The 19,833-nt window shown below is 35.0% G+C and overlaps 1 protein-coding gene across 2 annotated transcripts in view; it reads left to right on the top strand.

The window, feature by feature from the left end:
* slc30a2 (solute carrier family 30 member 2) overlaps positions 1 to 16,913 on the top strand; it is a 30,875-nt gene extending 13,962 nt beyond the window's left edge. Inside the window, exons 2-9 of one of the 2 annotated variants that reach the window (XM_006625675.3) lie at positions 347 to 555; positions 2,712 to 2,858; positions 4,663 to 4,816; positions 6,538 to 6,763; positions 7,032 to 7,137; positions 8,478 to 8,612; positions 9,294 to 9,471; positions 11,733 to 16,913. In XM_006625675.3, the coding sequence (XP_006625738.2) occupies positions 347 to 555; positions 2,712 to 2,858; positions 4,663 to 4,816; positions 6,538 to 6,763; positions 7,032 to 7,137; positions 8,478 to 8,612; positions 9,294 to 9,439 (1,123 nt within the window). In that variant the 3' untranslated portion in view covers positions 9,440 to 9,471; positions 11,733 to 16,913. Of the gene's footprint in view, positions 1 to 346; positions 556 to 2,711; positions 2,859 to 4,662; positions 4,817 to 6,537; positions 6,764 to 7,031; positions 7,138 to 8,477; positions 8,613 to 9,293 lie in introns of both variants that reach the window. The other variant, XM_015343928.2, reaches the window with a different exon arrangement.
* The last annotated feature ends 2,920 nt before the right edge of the window (positions 16,914 to 19,833 follow it).

The following is a 19,833-nucleotide window of genomic DNA, read 5'->3' as shown; positions in this document are numbered from 1 at the left end:
AAGTACTTGAAGTACTTTGAAATGTCTTGACATTAAATATGCTATGAAATTATTATTTAATAAGAGATATTACATTTGTTGTAACTGTGTTTCTAATTACAAAGTGGTCTGCTTTCTGAAAAGGGATTGTGAAGCTCTTGGGTTTCTTCCTGCTACATTTTTATCTAGTACTCATAAACAATTGTGCATCCTAAAGACCTCTACTGTTGACTCTTATGTGGTATCACTTATCTATTTGTGTTCTGGTTTCTTCTACTTTTCTATACATTGCATAGTGCATTCCTTGTAATTTCATAATAACAAAATGCTAATAAAAAATAACTCAAGTGCACTTTCTGTTTTCTAGCCCATTTCCTGGATCCAAGGAGGGGTATCCAAACTTCCCATTTGAAAATGGAGATACAGCTACAGCCATTGAGCTGAAGAGGCCTGTCAGTGTTCATTGCCATGGCAACAGAGCTGTGTGTGGGGAGAGCCATGAAAAACAGCTTGCCAGAAAGAAACTCTATATTGCGTCTTTAGTCTGTTTAATCTTTATGATTGGAGAAGTAATAGGTAAGAGGGAATGTTTGCACATGAAAACAGAATTTTTGAACAAGTCACAGAAAGCAGCTTTAATAATTCAAGAATAACCTAAGCCTGGAAGGAGCTGGAAATTCTACCCTCTACAGAGAACAATTGTGGATAAGGGGTGAAAAAAAAGACCAAACTCCAGATAACCAGAAAACTCTTTGCCAGCGTTCACTGGGGGCCAATGTAGCTTGGTAATATCATGCCAATCCATAATTTCATATATATTTGAGATCATAGCAAGTCTTCGGATTCACTGCAAATTAATTTAGTTTTTATATCTTAACAAACCTTTTATTTAAATCACACTGAAAGTTATTTAAAGAAGTGATCACACATAGGTATAAAAAAGAAACAGACATGAAAAACAGAGAGACCTTATTGTCCTTTTCATTGACATTTTCCATTCACAGAGACCAAATATAATAAGGAAGGGAAGGCAACAATGAAGTCAAATGATATTTAGGTCAACTGTAGCTCACCAGCTATAACCAATGTCCAGGCAAATCAACTAATTGCTGTCATTGGATCAATGCTTGCTAGTTACCTGAAAACTCGGTTCAGAGAAGAGAAAGGGCAGCACATAAATAATGTAATTAAGCAATATATACACAAACTAATAAGGCAGGGAATTATGGTAAGTAAAGAAGAAAATTAATGCATTAGACAGACCATCATTAATCTCAAATTCCACAGTCCATTTGACTACTCCAACAAGTTCAAATTCTCGTCCTTTCAGATGACTTGCTTACCTGTTTCCAACCACTTAAAAACCCCATCACGAATTGCCTGCAATTGGGCAAACCGACTAACTTGCTTTAATATTAACAACAGAAGCCATAAATCGAAGTAGACTATACCACATCTTACTCGTCTTCTGTATTTTTTCCATCACATTTTGAGATATCTTGGTTACATGTTGTTCTAATCACCTTTGATTCCCAACTTGTAGCTTCCCTGTTTCGGTTTAACCACATGGAAATGATAATTTCTCTGTGCTTGAAATGACATCTTTAGACAGAAACCAAAATTAAAAGACCAGACTGCAATGCATTAAAATTCTGTTACATTCAGCACTAAATCTTGGAAGGAAACCAATTTTTAATCTCGGTTCAAACCCATCCAGTTATGAAGTTGAAAAACATCAATATTTTCTTATTGCGTCAAGTTGAAAACATTTCATAACATTTTAAAAAGTAATTAAACAATTAAAAAACAAAAACTGTGGCAGATACTGCTTAACTGGTAGTGTGACATCAGGGGAGCAACACACAAAACCCTCTACTATGTCAGAGTGGACCGTGGTTCTCCCCTATTAACCATATGGGAGAGACGACTGTATTTCTCCTCTCTTAACCCTTAGGGGAAGAACATTAGTCAATAGAGTAGCTGCTAACATGACCTATGACTGATGAGGGTGGTACAGGGACACATTGTTTAGCATTACTGGGGCCCTGGGTTCAATTCCCAGGCTGCTATCTGCAAAGAGTTTGTATATTTTGCCCATGTTTGTGCAGATTTCCTCTGTGTGCTCCAGTTTCCTCCCACGGTCCAAAGATATACTGATAGGTTAATTGGCTCCTGGGGAAACTGGCCCTGGTATGAGGGTGTGCCTGTTTGTATCTATGTATGCCATGCAATAGACTGGTGTCCTATCCAGGGTGTATCCTGCCTTGTGCCAGAATAGACTTTGGCTTCCCAGCAACCCTGTATCAAATAAGGTGGATAGTATGAAAATGATTAGATGTCCTCCTCTGTGTGCTTTATTCATTCAGTTATTTATTCAAGTTCAGTTAAAATCAGTCAAAGCAGATTGTAACTCTTGGAACCTCTTGTGAAAGCCTGCACTTATTTTCTTTGTAAGCTGCACACCCATGGCTAAAACCGATACAGACTGCTCAGAAAACTAACTGATCTGTCACACAGACAGCCAGTGTAAAACCCACCAATTTAAAGTATAGATTCCATATCCTTACATTTTACATCTCTTCCTTTACCTGAGTATTTTGTCTTAGTCTAAATTTAAATTCATGGAACAATTGTGCTTCAGGACATACTTTGGTATCTAGTGTTAACAAAATGTCCATACGCTTTCCATTTGTGGACTCCAGAGTAATGTCTTTCCTTTCCTGTTTCCACAGGTGGCTACCTTGCCCATAGCTTGGCAATAATGACTGATGCTGCGCACTTGCTCACAGATTTTGGGAGCATGATGGTCAGTTTATTCTCCTTGTGGATTTCATCCAGGCCTCCCACCAAAATCATGAGCTTTGGTTGGCACAGATCAGGTAGGACCAGGATCCCACTATGCATGACTGCCATAATTAATAAAATGGCCTAATATTTCTCTCCATTTTCAAACTATTTTTGCAGTAGGGGTGGGAGGAGTACAAGTGGACAAAGCAACATCAGAAAAAGTAAATGAAAGTGCTGTATTTATTGTTATTTGATGACATTTTGATTATAAATTAGAAATATGTTATTGTTTATTATTCATTACTTGTGGAAGCACTCTCATATTTTACTGGACAAATGTAAAATATTTTTTAAATAAAATAACTGCTTAAATAATAAATCAGTTGGGGAAAGGAGAATCAGTAATCTTTTGGAGAGGATTTCGTGGATTGGAAAACTCCAAGGCAGCATGGAAAAAAACCCAGGATTGTTTGTTGTATTGTGTTTTTCAACCAAAATAGAACATAATTATCACAAAAGTAGTTATCAGCACCATAATGTTACATTCTACCAGCGCAAACCAATGGAACCCCTCATTACATAGTGTGTTGGAACTTTGCAATAAGCAGGATGTGAGACAACGGTGTGAAATATTTGAAGCTCCATACAATCTCATTCTTCCTGCAGGACAATCAGTTGAGTTGTGATGATATGTAGAATTGAATTGCATGTTTCTGCTCATTCTACCAGAATGACATAAGTCGAAGGTCTTTATGTAAGCGACCTCTTGCATACTGTATGTATTGCATGTCTTGTGCTCACTAAAAAATTCTAAAAAATCTAAGGATTTTGAGTTACATGATTGAACACATGGACTTGATTTGAGGTGGCTGTTTATTATGGCCCAGCGACAGGTTTTAATTTGTTTCCAGAAAATAATCTATTAATTAAAACAATTCAGGTGTAATAAAAGCAACAAACAATGTTCTAACTGGGACCTTCTCCCCCTGGAGCCCTGTGAATAAATGTTTCCAGTGTAAATCTGAAAAGGATCCCAAGTAACCCCTAGATCCATTTAAAGGGGAACTGCAATGCTATTTTTTATATTTCAGAGTTAGAAAGAATCGGAATTGATGAGTGCATTTCAAACCACTTTAAAAGTAAAATGTACACAGTAACTTGTAAAACCTCACATTCACATTACAAAATAGAAGAAAATTCAAGGTATGTGCAGCTCCATATTCTCCATAACAGGCTTCTGAATTAATCACTTTTAATGCAGCAGAAATATTGCTCTCAACTTCGAGACAGTTTTGCCGACAAATACTACTTGTTACCTCTGCATGCAGATCACATTGGAACATTTCTGCGGTCAAGTATCTGCTGCACAACCTATATTTACTCACTTGTACATTGCATTACCTTAGTCATTATAGTAACTATTGAGCAGGAAGGTTCACATAATGATTTGTGAAAACTCTTGCTCTCACCTGATGCAAAACCAGGGTTTGAGACAACATGGTGCCTTACAGTACTTTTACAAACTTCACGATTTCGTGCTTAATTTAAAACTTTACATTATTTTCTATACCCCAAATGGATTAATTTTGTTACCGAGATATAATAACCGGTCTGAGAAATTAGGACTGCAGTTCCCCTTTTAATCTATTCAACATGAAAGTCATACAGTACATTTACTGATATACACATTGCATTTACTGGATATATTGGTACAGATTAGAGGTCATTTAAATCCATGTTCTAGAGGAATGGAAAGAAAACACAATTTATGAACAAAACATTGTGAGTCCTTTTATGAATCATTTTGCTCAGAGTGCTCACCTTTAAGCAAAAATCCAGTTGTATATCAATCTGTGAACTCCTGTGGCTCATTTCTCCTATTTGTTTTTGTTGCAGAGATTCTGGGGGCCTTTATTTCAGTGCTGTCCATCTGGATCGTGACTGGAGTGCTAGTGTACTTGGCTGTTGAGAGAATTGTCAACAATAACTATGAGATTGATGGCCACGTGATGCTCATAACTTCAGGCTGTGCAGTTGGGGTCAATGTAATGTAAGCTTGAAATACTGTGCCATTTTTCCCTATTTAACGTCAGCTGCTAAACAGCTTAGAATTAATTTACAATTGGAGTATCCTTCAAGTTTCACATTATCTTATTAGAAATATAGTATGTGCTCAGCTCAGATAAGTACAAGTTAATAAGTTACAATTATTGGTTATCTTTGTCCAAAACACTTCCAGAATTAAGTAACATACTTTGTGATTTTCATATTCTGTCTTTTCTTGCTGCTGAATGAAGCCATGCAACAAGGGCACCTTTGCAGCTTCAATGACTGCATTTGTGAAAGATATATGTGACCTGCATGTATAGACTGAGGAACGTATTGTATGCACATCACATAGATTACTTACAGTTTTAAGACCTCATTTCTTGATGACCACTATAATGGTGCAAGGAAACCAGAAGCAGTAACAAATCTGGTTCAGGTATTGTAGCATCAGAATCTGTTATTATTCCACAGCTCATTGACTAATCAATTCCCATCAATAAACAAAGCATGTTACAGACTACCTAACCTTTAAGTGACTGTCCACTGCAATCTGAAGTAACAATCAAGTCATTGATTTTTGCTTGCCTGTGCTGCAGTTTTTCGGATAACTGGAACACATCAGAGACTAGTAACTGCTAACACATTAAAATCACCAGCCTCAGTGATAATGTTGTCCTTCAGCTAGTGCAACAGGTTGGTATCTTCACTGATGAAGGAAGTTGCCAGTTCCTCCTGTTTAGTTTGAAACTTCACTCAGAGCACATCATTTTGTAGTAGCGTGGCATTAAACTTTAGTTTGGTTTATGGGAGGATTTATTGAAACAAATCTGCAGAAACTGGTATGATCTGATAACAACATGGGTAGTATCTTTGCTTTGTGTAGTTTGGAAGTGAAAATACAGTCCCTGCCCTGGATTATTCCAATCCACAAAATCCTCTCCAAAAGAAATCTTGCATGAATATTTATTTGTTGTGTATTAATATCAATGTTAATATATTTTTGTTCTCTGTAGAAGAGGGATGCTGAAACAAAGTAATGATTAGTAGAAAATTTACAAAATAAACATTTATTAAGGGTAATGTAATGGTGTATTAAGGGGCATCTTTAATGTTGCTCAGCTAATTGTAAAATACCCACTTGCACATCATTACTTGGGGAATCCCAAGTGTCAGCTCATCATGACATGACACATGTTTGAATACACTATAGTCTGTTCACAAAGTATTGGCAGTATTTGCTAACACACCCTACAGCAATTACTATTCGCCTACAGCTGCTGAAACAAGCTAGTGCACATGTAATAAATGAGTTACAAGTTCATTTTGCTTCAATAGTTTTGATTTGTAAATGAGAAATAATTTTGTTTGGCTCTAAAAATGACACACGGCAGTTTCACAAATGAGCTGGGTGTTTCTTTTGGAATTGGCCAAATGAGAGAATTAATGCTGTCATTCTCTGCTTTTCCACCTCTCCTTTACTTTGCTAGATGATTATGTAAATTCTTCTTTCCTCTTTTCTTTTTTCTTGTTAAGCTGTGGTTGAATTCAAATGTGTTTTTTTATTTTTATTTTTTATAGGTCTGAAAATGATGAAGCTCAGAAAAAACTAGAAACAAATATCCACCAAGTTGGTGTGAACTAAAAAGAAAGGATATATTAAACTGTGATATTGCTTGTTTCTTGACACAAGTTGTTTCTGCCCTGTTTCTTTTGATCCTTCAGAATGGCCTTAATCCTGCATCAGTCCAGTACTTTGCACAGTCACAGCCATGGCTCTGGGTACCACAAAATAGATGAGGGAGGTGAAAGTCCCATCAGCCACGGGCACTCACACAGCCTCCTAGGGGCCCATGGCAACACCAGTGTGAGAGCCGCCTTCATTCATGTCATCGGAGACCTCCTGCAGAGTGTTGGAGTACTGGTGGCAGCCATTATAATTTATTTCAGGGTTAGTGTTGACTCTTCAAAAACATTTATCGCAGCTAACAACAACAGCATGCCCTGAAGCCACACATGTATTAAGAGAAACATAAAATATAATTTTGGTACAAAAATTGCTTTATATAATTATTTATGTACTACATATGTTAAGAATGTTTGTTTCAGGAAACAGGAGAGCACAGTAAAAACTATATGAAATATTTAATTTCTTCATTTCATCCTTCTTGATGAGCTTATTTCAAGTTACAACCACTGACGTTTCTTATCACCCACAGCCTGAATACAAGATAGCAGATCCAATTTGCACCTTCCTATTCTCCGTATTTGTCTTGGGAACCACCACAACGATCCTGAGGGATGTATTTAGAATACTTATGGAAGGTAAAGAAATGCATGGAGTGTTATTTATAAGACAGTATGGGGTTTTGTGAGCATTCTGATCAGCTGTGAATTTTCACATTCAGTTGTCAGCAGTTGAATGAAGTTCTGTATTTCAAAATGTAATTTTATATTGTACGCCTAACATAAATATTTTTTGGTTTTAAAATACATTCATGTGCTGCTATCCTCCTTTTTCAATAAATTCCAGTCTTCTGAAATACTGCTTATTAGCCCATTGCGTTTGATGCAGTATTTTATTTGCCCTATTAATAGTCAACAGTAGCATGCCTACTAACTTATCCATCCATCCGTTTTCTAACCACTTTTCCTAAAGAGGGTTGAGGGGGAGTCAGAATTTATCCCAGCAAGCAACGGGCAAGTGGCAGGATACACGCTGGAGGGGATGCCAGTCTGTCACAAGACACACACAGATACAGTGTCTGATGACTGGTGTCACATCCTGGGTGTATCCTGCCTTGTGCCTGTTGCTTGCCAGGTTAGGCTTTGGCTCTCCTGCACCCCTGCATTGGATAAAGCGGTAATAAAATGGATGGAAAACATACTGCATATATATATATTAAATGTAATTCAACTGAATTCTATTTTAAAGGTTTTGTATACTTTTATTCGAGAATACCCGTACTCCGATAGAAAATTCCTTTCTGTCGTCAGCAACTGTTGCTAGACACAGCTGAATTTCATCAGGATCCCTAGTAGCATTACTAGTCCCTAGTACTTTAGCTAGTCTATGACACACATTTAACCGAGGAATTCTTGATTACCTGGAGTTATAATGGATGTGGATGTTTGCCCGTTGTGCCTTCCAGCATGTAGGGGCAGCAGTATCCTGTTGCTGTAACATTAGTTTTTTACAGGACAGGGTTGTTAGCCTTGTGCCCAACCTCCAACATGGAGGACCTGGCGCCTGATGTGGGACACAAACCCACTACCCTGAGATTATGAGTCTCATGCTCTACCAACAGAGCTAGTCGGGGGCCACCTGGAGTTATAACACGTCTACAAATAGATGTATTACTCATTTTCCTTTATAATAATTACTTTCTATAAGAAGGGGGTGGGGTGTGATCTATTCTTTAATTGTTCTTAATGGAAATGGTACAGTACTTTCATGAACATTCTGGTTTCTAAAGAATTTTTTATAAACAAAGTTGAAAAACATTTATTGTCTAGGTTTTTCTTTAAAAAATGAAGGCTCTTGATTGTTTAATCAAAAAGTACTTTCGGCATAGATTAGGACATAGAAGGAGCATCTGACCCTATCTGAGTTCGAATTCTTACAGTTTGTGTTGCCAGGTAATAGTAAACTTATTTTCCTGCAGGGGCCCCAAAGGGAATTGAATTCAACTCTGTTAAGGACGTTCTGCTGTCTCTGAAGGCCGTGAAGGCGATGCACAGCCTTCACCTGTGGGCACTGACTCTGGGTCAGACCCTTCTCTCTGTTCATATTGCCATTGGTGAGTCCCTCTCACAGTCCCTCTCCACAGTTCACTCTGATACTGGACCAAGACAGCAGACTTGTGCTCTGTGAAAACATTAGTTCCCTATTTTCTGAAAGCAAACCAAGCACTAGTAGACATCTTTGGTATAGAACAGCCTTTCTTGTTTCCCCTAAACAAAATTTTGTCAAACACATGGAGGTTTAGCTAGAGTGAAAAATATTGGAATAGGTTTTGGCATTGGACCATAACTCTGAAAGGTAGAGAGCTGTGTGCCTTTGGTGTGTTTCAATCTGATGACAGTTATATTAACTATACAAATGCAATGGTTTTATTATCTAACAGTAGTGCCACCTTATTTTACACCTTATTTTTCATTGCAAAATCAGGCCATTTGAGATAAGTTCTTAGTAAGTTTAATAATCTTATGGAAAACCTTTAGAAGAAGATGACATTAAAGGAGTATTAGGCAGTTTGTCATTCTTTCTGTTTTTGCAGAAATGGCCTTGTGAATTTGAAATCTGTGCATCACCATGCTTGCCAAAAACAATAAAATCTTTAAACAGTAATCTTAAATGGCCTGGCTGTAGGAGAGTGGACAAGTAATTTATTTTATTTGGAACACTTGACCGATCTGTTTCAGGGAATCATTCCTCGCTGTTCAGACGTGTATTAAGTTCTGTATTTGTTATTTTTCAGAGGAGAATTGTGATCCCCAGAGTGTCCTCAAAGAAGCCACAGAGCTCCTCCAGACCAAGTTTGGATTTTACAGCACAACAATTCAAGTGGAGCACTACTCAGAAGATATGGCACACTGCATACAGTGTCAAGATCCTGTGGACTGAGGTTAACATGGTGACAGGAGCCCCAGGAGTAGGTAGGCCATCTTTTCAAAAGAAAAGGGCCTCCATTCATAGGGGCAGATACATGCTGCCAGTCTATAAACCACATAAGCATTTTCAAAATGTCCCTTATTTTAACCAGAGATAGAATACATGCAAAAAGCACAATGATGATAATTGTTTTTTTTTATTTTGCTGCACTTTATATGAAAATTTCACACACAAGATAAGACAGATACATTTCACTCTAGTGTATCAAAGCGTTATGAAGTGCTTTGATTCAACCACAATCACCTGGATTAGACAAATTAAAAACTTCATCCCTAAGGCTTAGAGAAGTGTGTAGCTCCTTGGCATTGCACTGCATTAAAAGTGTTCTTGGCAGACTACCTGCTATCCAACTGCTTAAATGCCCTGTACACATTATAATTTTAAGATACAGATGAAGATGTTTTGTCTTTCCCAACATGAATTGATTCTGATATGGCAGTTCTAAATATTTTTTAAATTCACAAATGAGCAGAAAGGGAAAAAGGGCAAAATCATCCCCTTCAATAAACAAGTAGCTGTAAGCTGTTGTACAGGGGAAACTTGTAATTCAAGGTCCCCTGGTTTTGAAAAGTATCTATAAAACCTGAACATAGGCTCCTCATGCTGAAAATTGTACAAAATTGATGTTACCAGTATATAATGTGCCATCTATTCAGAGATATTGACTTCACATACAGTACATGTATATTGTTAAGCAAGATTCATATTTGCTGTGGAACGCACACTTTCCCTTGCTGATCCTCAAAGTATTAGATATTCTCTCTAGGTAAAACAAAAAACATGTATTTGTTCTGTGGGGGAAAAAAAAAACACTTTTTGGTCAGCATTGGCTCTTTTTCCATGCTGATAAAAGATTACAGCCGAAGGATACCTTGTTCCATTGGTATCTACCAAAATACCTTTAAATTACAAAAAAACAGTAAATAATTAACTTTTGCAGAAATATGCCCTTTTGAAACTCAGAATTCTTGGAAACAGATGTGTGCTCTTGTTATTAAGAGTTTTGAACAGATTGGGAGCTCTCACGCACGGACAGCAATTAAAGGGCCATGTAAGGCATTTACTGTTTATAATTGTATACAGTGTATATATATCTAGATATAGAATATCTAGATTTATTGGAATTCAGCTGAATCTAATGAATATATTATAGCTACTCTGTAGATCAAGCAATTTTGTTATTTAAATTTCGTGACTTCCATTTACATCCATAGGTAAATGTATACCTAAAGTATTTGACGAATACGAATTAAGTATTCGTATAAAGCCCAAATAAACTAAAAATGTGTACAATAAAGTCATCATACTAGAATGTATGGTATTTAAAAAGTTACCTTTAGAATTCTATGTACTGTAAATTTCTTTGTCAGTATTATGATTGTAGAGGATCAAGGATTTTCAATGTAATCAACATTTCATAAAAGCAAAATAGTTGATTCATTAATTACAAAGCTATATTGAATAAGAAAAAAAAGTGTCCTAATAAACTTCCCATACAGCTCAATCAATAAAGACACTGGTTCAGAGTTCCGTTTACACCTTTTACGCAAGATGTCACTGATTCAGTTGTAGGATATGTTATTTGCTGTCTGTGACTGGTTCTCTTTATCTGGTCATGTGCCACAGGTAATGGATGGGCTTGAAACCACTAGAAATCACACACTAGTTTGCAGTGTTACCAGTCAGAGCTGCATAGCTCCACAGTGTGTGTTTCAACAGAAGGTGTATACAGTCATTTGTCATGTGTTGATGCAAAGATGGCAGAAGTACACTGATGAATCCATACTGAGGCATAATAAAGAACAAGGCAGCATTCAACTCAAAAGTTTTTTAGGTTGAAAGACATGCATCTCTTTATTGAAAAAAGTTTTTTAAACTACAACACATGAACTTGGTCCCAGGAGGTGGCAGACGAGTAGGCAATTCTAATTTCCATTGCCAGTTTGGTTAACACTGCAGACTAGTATGCTTGTATTCAGCATTTCCACAGTCACACAGAACAGAACAGCTGCTGTGTAACTGCCTGTCTTCTGGGTCTGCGTGTTTCGGAAATGGGCTTTGACACAACAGCACTAAACCTAATTAGAAACCTGATGTTCAATATTTTGCTAAAATGGTGCAGAGGAGTTGTTTAATCTGTTACACTGCCCAATTCGAGACACAGGAGACTGAGACTTACTGCCAAATTCCAATTTTCTCACGTCTTAGCTGTGAATTTGTTTCTCTTTTCCCCTCACAAAAACAGATAACCGGAATGAATACACTGAACTAACTGAGTAAGTAATTTTCATCGGCTTGTCTATTTCGTCAGTACATTGTGCTTTCCGCAACATTTCCAATCTCTGGTTCAAGTGCCCTCACACTGCCTCAACAGCCTTCCTACATTCCAAGATAGACTGTTGAAATTCTTCAGTACGCAGTACTGCAATACCAGTCAAACCCCAGACTTTTCCACAAACACCTCCTGTAGGCTCCATAAAATTAAATGTTTAAATAAATGTGATCTAGGTGTAAACAAATGTGAAGTGGTGTATTTTGTGCAAAAAAAGTATTGAATCAGACAAGAGAAATATGTTTAATCACCAACTTCAAATACCCACCTTACAAGTAATGATCATTTCACATATCCATTGTTTTTTTCAGCTGTGTTGTAAAATATTAATGTTTTACCCTGCATAGCTAAAATAACGAGATAACCGAAAGACAGGACATTTCTGAGAAGATCAATTTTTAAAGAAAATGCATGAAAGATATTTTGTCCTCTATTTCTAATGAATTGTCATGAAGTGAAATGTTTAATAGGGATTGAATGACTAATCTGAAAATACAGTGAAGGTAAAGCTGCTATCTGTCATTGAAATATCTGCATATGTATATATTTTTGTCACTTTTGATATGAGGAAAATATTTTTTAAATTTCAAATATTTTACCAACATTTGTACAACGTGCTAAATGAGTTAAAGCCTGTGAAAAATAAGGGAATTGTAAAGCAAGACAAAAGTTATAGTGCATATGAAATATTCCTCAAATGCAATCAAATTGTTTGAGATTATAGTCCAAGCAAGGTAAACCTGTGTTAACAGTGAAGGAACAGAGCTGGAAATAATATTACCATGTAATCCTAATACATGAAACACCTGACAGTGTCTCTGAGAAAATGAGTGACCAGAATTTGAATGAGTGTAAGAAATGCAAAAAGGTGTATTTCATGGATTCCTCTATTTAAAAACAAACAGTGCAGGGCAAATCTTACAAATGCCACTGACATCACCCATGTGCATGAATAGACAGACAATGACTTGTTTTGAGATTTTAAAAGTACTGTAAGATTATTTTTAACAGAACAGGTAATATTAACTTGCATCATTTAAAAACATACTGTATGTGACAATTGAGGACCAGACATATGTGAAACAAAATGGCACTTTAAATAAAATGATAAAATAAATAACAGACCTAATCAGCAAAAATAAAGAGATAAAAAACATCTGGAGTTTTACTGAACTTGAGTTAAGTAGGTGACTGACGGAAAGTATTTCCTGTAAGAAACAAACTTGATGTTTTTTGCTTTAGAAACTGAAATATATACAGTAGGATATGCAGTTTTGTATTATTTTTAAATGTCTGAAATATTAGAAATAATAATATAAAAAGATACCAAAATATTTATAAAAAAATCATTTTCAAACTCTGTAAAGAACCTAAGAGAAGAACAGTATGTGTACACAATGTGTCTATTGTATATAACGTATTTGAATTACAGACATTAATGCACAGAATATGCCTTTGAGCATTCAAAGGATTTAATAAATATTCTGGTATACCCTTGTAATGGTTGAATTCATACATCAAAGATACCAAATGTTCCTTTTAAAAATGTTATCATATGGCAGTATGGAGAGTTATTCTTCTTGGTACAGTACAGTATGTCACTTCTCTATGGGTGCATTGTGAAAGCACAAAATAAACCCAACCTCACCACAACACCCATCCAGCAGAGCTAAGATGTGATTATACAGTGGTTATACAATTACTGAATTTACATATAAATGTTGCAGATATATTTTTCTTGAAAATGCTTTCCAATTTAAACAAATGTGTTCTGTAAATACTTCAAACTAAACTTCAAGCTTTAATTTAATTGATGGTTCTAATAGTTACTGTACTAATAGTACAAAAGCAGTTGAAACTGTAGATTTGAAATTAAAGTAGCCAAAAGACAAACAGATATTGCTTCTTTCTGTACATTTTAGAGTAAAAAGTATGTACAAAATTCAAGGAACTTAATATTTGTTAGCTGCTTTGAGGTCTGTACTTTGTCACTGTAGGACTTCACAGGTATGACAAGACAGGCCAATGAAAATAAGCAGGATCCTAGACAGTATAAATAATGTTCCTGAAATAGAGTCTAAAAGCTCCTACATTGCATTTAGATTTCCAGAGTGTGCCCTGCCAGCAGAAATCCCAACCATCACAATCAGGGAACTTTTTACTGCAACAGGAACTCTGAAGGCAAAAGGAGAAAAAGAAAGGTTTATGAAGATGCATCTATCTAAAATAAAATTAATTAGGTCTTGACTAAAAAAAAAAAAATACTCCCATCCTTATTTTTTATTTTAAAAATGAATTGATTTTGACCTTGGTAGGGATGTAAAAATTGTACATGAGAAGCGAAAAGTTATATTTCTTTTCCCTTTTTGCCACACATACAGTAGTTAAAATGCAGAATTAGATACTGTAGTAATGTAAAAAACAAAAGTCATACGCATAACCCATTGTCTAAAAATGTTGGGCTGTCTTACCAAATACTTTATACTCTATATAACTGACAATTTATAGTTATCATTAATCATGAACATTAAGCCCAATGAATTGGACAAAGATGATGGAGAGTAGGAGGAATTATCTGTCCCTCAGAAATAACACTGCAGTATCCATTTTGAAATAGATGGAATCAATTTACATTGAGCTCTTTACTTTAGGTGCAAGCTAAATCACAATAAACAATAATGAGGGAGAGAGCAATTTGCTGAACTGAGCAATGTGTTATCATAAAAAAGCAAAGTAATGTATGAGTTAAGTCAACCTAAGCTGAATAAAAATTGAAACAAAAATTGATAAACTGAGCACACATGACTATAATCATCTGCAGGTCGTACATCGTGGGTACTCATTTGTCTATACATAGTTTAGAATTGAATTTTTCAATGATCAGATATTCTAAAGCTTTTATTTTATGAGTTTTTGCCCCACACTATAATGTATAATAAGGTCTGAGATTAGATAGCCACCTACTATACTTCAAACTGTTTGATCCTTGGGACACCCAATATCTTACACCTTTTGAGCAAAATTCATCCATTCTACATGGGGTTTTAAAGATAATCTTATGGAATTACAGTATATTATTTCTTTATGATTAAATTTAAGTGTACTGTACATTTCCATTTTAATACCTGAAAGTCCTGACTGATTTTTCAACATTTGAGTGGAATTATCTTTCACCACTAAACCAAAATCAACTTTGAAAATCAGGCTCATGTGCTTTTAGTTCTGCATTATGTGAATTGTGAATTCTTTTAGCATGTTTTTTTCACTTAGTCCACAGTTTCTAAGCTTTTTTATTTGTTTGAACAACTTTCAGTTCCCAATAAAATATATAATGAACCTAGAGGACATGTCATTACTGCACATTCCCATAGTAAAGAGACTTTGTTAGAAACTAGGTTAGTATGGATCAACCTAAAATAGAGATAATTGTTCATCTAACCAATATACTGAAACAGGTAAACCCAGCATGGGGTGCAATACAATTTCTAGCTTGTCTATCTTTTTTTTTCCAATAAAATACTCCAATTAAAGGTCTAATCAAAATATGTCTGGTCTGCTCTGCTCAGTCTTTTACCAGGTGTAAACAATTAGAAAATGAGATGAGATCATAACGTGTGTCTATTAACAATTACCATCAACCTAAGTAATTAAGACTTCAGCTGAAACAGAACAATCAGTAGGCACAGGAGCCTGGAATAAAAATAATCATATTAATTTTCTGGAAAATTTCAGGTACATGATGGCATGATTCTTTTGGACTGATACAGGTAAACAAAAAGCCATCTTTAGCTATTGATTACTCTGGACCTTAAACCTGTCCATGACTTCACTAAAATGTAGGAGATGTACAGTAGGAAACATTTAATGCTTGATTTTTTATTTAGTTTTTTTCCCGCCTTTTTCTAGTTGCTGAACTCTCCAGGTATAAAGTACTGCTGAATGCTTTATTACACAATACATCACACTTGCCTCCTGTTTTGTGTTTATGAATTCAACATAATTACATCTTTATAAAACAACATAATTACCACAAAAAACTATAATCTATCAACAACAAAGTCTGTTTGCCATTGAGATTTTTATTTCTTATCTGGAAAACAACTGTATGTTTAGGATCATGTTAGGCAGCAAAACAATTCGGCAACAGTGCATAGGAACTGGGGGTCCATTTGAAAAACCAGATGTTCAGAAGTAATTTCTCAAAAAGTCAATGGCCTACATCCATCTACGTAAATTTACAGTAATACAGAATAAATGAAAATTATATCACTTTAACCCTAGTTTACAATAAACGGACGTTATTAAAAATTATAACTTGGGATCCACTTGGACCACTAAGATCTTGAATAGGTTAAATTTAGGCCAGAATGTATCCAAGACAAATATCTTGTACAATAATGTAGAATCAAATTAGGAGATAATGATGTAAAAGTTTAATTTTGCACTACTGTGTGAAAGATTCCCTCCCAGCATTAATCCATACAGTGCCTGACTCTCTCAGAAGTGCTCAAAGTGGCACCAGATGGTTTCCACTTCAATGTTGCATAAAACACTCAAATGTACGTAATATGCAAATGTAAATGTCTTACAGATTATTTGTTTTTAAAACCTAAAATTAGAAATAGCCTCACTAGGACAAAAAATATTTGTACAGAATGAAATGTGAAGTATCATTTAGCCACATGATAAAATTCTGATTTATTACAATTCTATTATTTGACACTTTCTAAGTTCAAAACAAGTTATTTTTAATTTAATCTCATGAAGAAAACATTCTACATCAATCTGGACCTTGTGCAGCTGTATTCGTCCAACGATTTTAATGTCTGTTACCTCTGTGTTGTATTTGTGCCAATTGTAAATAATAAAGGAAAAGCCCTTAACTTTCCAGTGTATAAATGTTTTGTGAAAAGTGTAAATAGTTGTTTACTGTGTGGAGTAATAATGTGTAAATTGTTTTATAAGGGACATACAAAAACGTAAAACATTATGAAACATTAGCCATTATAATGCTGTTGAACGTTATCACTGTATATCTGTAAAGTGTTTTTTCCTTGTCTTGGTTTTTGAAATTACAATAAAAAATGAAATGTAGACACCTTTTTTTTCTTTAACCTGTTTTATCCAACATTACACAGGAAAGCAAAACTAAGTGTACTTTTTGCAGGAAAATATTACTTAAAAACGTTCAGCCGTATCTGTGTATTCTATGACCTCCATTATGATGAAAAATTCTGCAGCCTTGTCGACCAAGAACTGGAGAGATGTGGCTTCAAGGTTAGATACTGTATTCTCTTTGAGTAAGGTATAAAATGTCTTCAGTACATGGCCTGTTCTTTGTTGTATGAATAGGTTCTCTAGTGGTCTTTATTGTACATGAGAAAGTGTACTTTTGAACTGGATTTCAACTGGAAAACTTCTTATAAAATTGTGTTTATAAATTCTGTTTATTCCATGATGAAAAAAAGAAAAGAGATACATCATTTAGGCTGTGGAGATCATTCTGAAGAAGGCTCCATGTGGCCTATGCATGCTGACGCAGCTACAGTACCTACAGTACTTGAACTTCTAATTGTGCTGTGGTGAAGCAGTTAACACAATGTGATTCTGAACAACACCAATGTTGAACACATTGATTCTTTTTTAAAGATTCTTTTTGAAGAAAAATGTCATGTTGAGCTGAGCTGGCACATAGGTCCTCAAGTGTTGACTGTAAGTCAGACACCCTGCAATATACAGACATTTTCTCAGGGCTGTGATCATAGCCAACCTAGATCAAAGCCATTGTAGCTAAAATATCACACATTTTTGGACCTTTTTTGTTATAATAATAAACAACAAGATCACTTTATTAGCCATATACAATTTCTTGCATTAGGAATTTGTCTTTTCACATACCCCAGCTTGCTCTCCACGAGACACACAGACATACAGACAAGGAGACAAGCTTCAAAAGAAATGTTTTCTGTCAACACTGATGCTCAGAAAAAAAAGAAAGAGAATAAATGAAGGTTAATAACTCTTACAAAACATAAGAATAACATACTGTATAAGGACATGCCTTACTGTATATGCATTTCAAGTTACTTGTGACCAAATTTTACAAGCAACCACTTTCTTGTTTCTTGCTCGAGATTACAATGCAATTTTAACAGTTTACAATTTAGTTACAGTGAAGCACAAAAACACTTTTGGGCTGATTATTCCATTTTATTTAAATGTGTGGCAATTTTTAAAGAGTGAAGAGAATAGAACCATATTCTTCATTAAGCTATATTTCAATCCTTAATACATATATTTGTTTTTTGGTTTAATTCATTTATTTTGCTGATCGTTGAACAATAAACATAAGCTCAGGAATGCTATACCTAATATAAATTTCTAAATACAAATTTAAATATGTAAATTTGAGGCAGAACCTGATTCAAGTAAACAAAAGCCTGCCTGTTATATCAACATCACACTTACTGTAGTTTTAATTTTTCATTGTGACTTTTAAGAAAATCCTAGTGTTCTCTCAGAAATTACCTTTTAATTTCACATTTGTCAAATGTTTGGGGACTCCTGTCAGAAGCTACTGTACATGGTCAGAAGAACAAATGAAAGCGGTCTTTAGAACAAAGGAGGCCATAATACGAACTATATCTGAAACATCTACTGTATGTGCAACTGATGTCTGTGTCTGAGACATACAATAACAGATGAATTAGCAATTGGATTTCAGTCTAAGACACCACAAGCACTGTAGGTTTGAAAATAATTTTATGACTCAACTTTTCTTTTCAACAATTTCAAAGGACTGTCCTAAAATTCATTTTCTGGATTTTCCACAGTTCACAATCTACAACACTGCATTCCATAGTAATTAAAAGTTGCACTTTGTTGCAGAGAACAGGGATTCATTTTTTAACACAAACGTCACATGTGCATTTTTATATTATCACTACATTGCCCTGGAATATCAAATTCCATAAAATGTAAATATTACTTCTTAAACTACATTTATTTACATATGCATTAATTAAAATTATTTATCTAATATGTACTGTACTGAAGTACCTGCATGCTTTAAAGTTATTTTCCATGTATGGTGTGGCATGGTAGTGTAGTGGTTAGCATTGCTTGCCTGGAGTTTTTGTATGTTCTCCCTGTGTTCCCAACAGTATCCACAGGTCATATTACATGACAAAAAAAATTATCAGGATTCACTTCTTAGCATATATTATGGATAAATGCTTTATTACACAAATTTCTGCATTAAATAAAACACAAAATGGAGCAAACCTCCATAAAACAATCCCAAGAGGAACTTATTTTTATCACAGTATAAAGTGTCTTTTTATAGTTAATGGCTTTTATTTCAGTGTGGTGAAGATGGCTTGATGTTCAAACTCCTCACTTAGCCTATATCATTCTAATGGCTATTATCTTTAAAAAGTAATTTGCAAACCCCTCACGAATCAGAAGAGGGGTGTCTAAATAGCTTCTAGGCATTCTATCTCAAAATTAAAGAATACTTTAGAATATAGCTATAACAATAACCACACATTTTATTTGTAAAATAGTCTGCATTATAAGGGGACCTCATTCCATATTTTGTTTAATACAGCTGTAACGTTACCATAGCCAAAATGTAAATGTAGTGGCTCTCTTAAGGCACCAGTTCTGTAGGGTTTGGGCATTTACTGGGACAATTATTAATTGATAGCTTTAGAATCCAACCATGCGACATAACTCAAACAACGCACACACACAGGTACTAATACACGAGGATACATTTATTAATACATAAAATATGCATATAAACCTAACAGATCTTATCGAGAGGGTTATCAGAATACAAAAGGTATATATTCAATTAGTTACAAAGTGTTACATATATCAAGAGGACATACGTTCAGTATATTATTCATTTAGACCGTTTCGTAAATGAACTTGGTTATAACTTCTACATTAGATACTCAAAACAAGTACATAACTCTTAGGAATTAAATTGATATCAAGTGGTTGGGAT

The sequence above is a fragment of the Lepisosteus oculatus genome, chromosome 2 (genome assembly GCF_040954835.1).
Source record: "Lepisosteus oculatus isolate fLepOcu1 chromosome 2, fLepOcu1.hap2, whole genome shotgun sequence".
Classification (NCBI taxonomy): Eukaryota; Metazoa; Chordata; class Actinopteri; order Semionotiformes; family Lepisosteidae; genus Lepisosteus; species Lepisosteus oculatus.
This window is presented reverse-complemented; position numbering and strand designations above follow the sequence as displayed.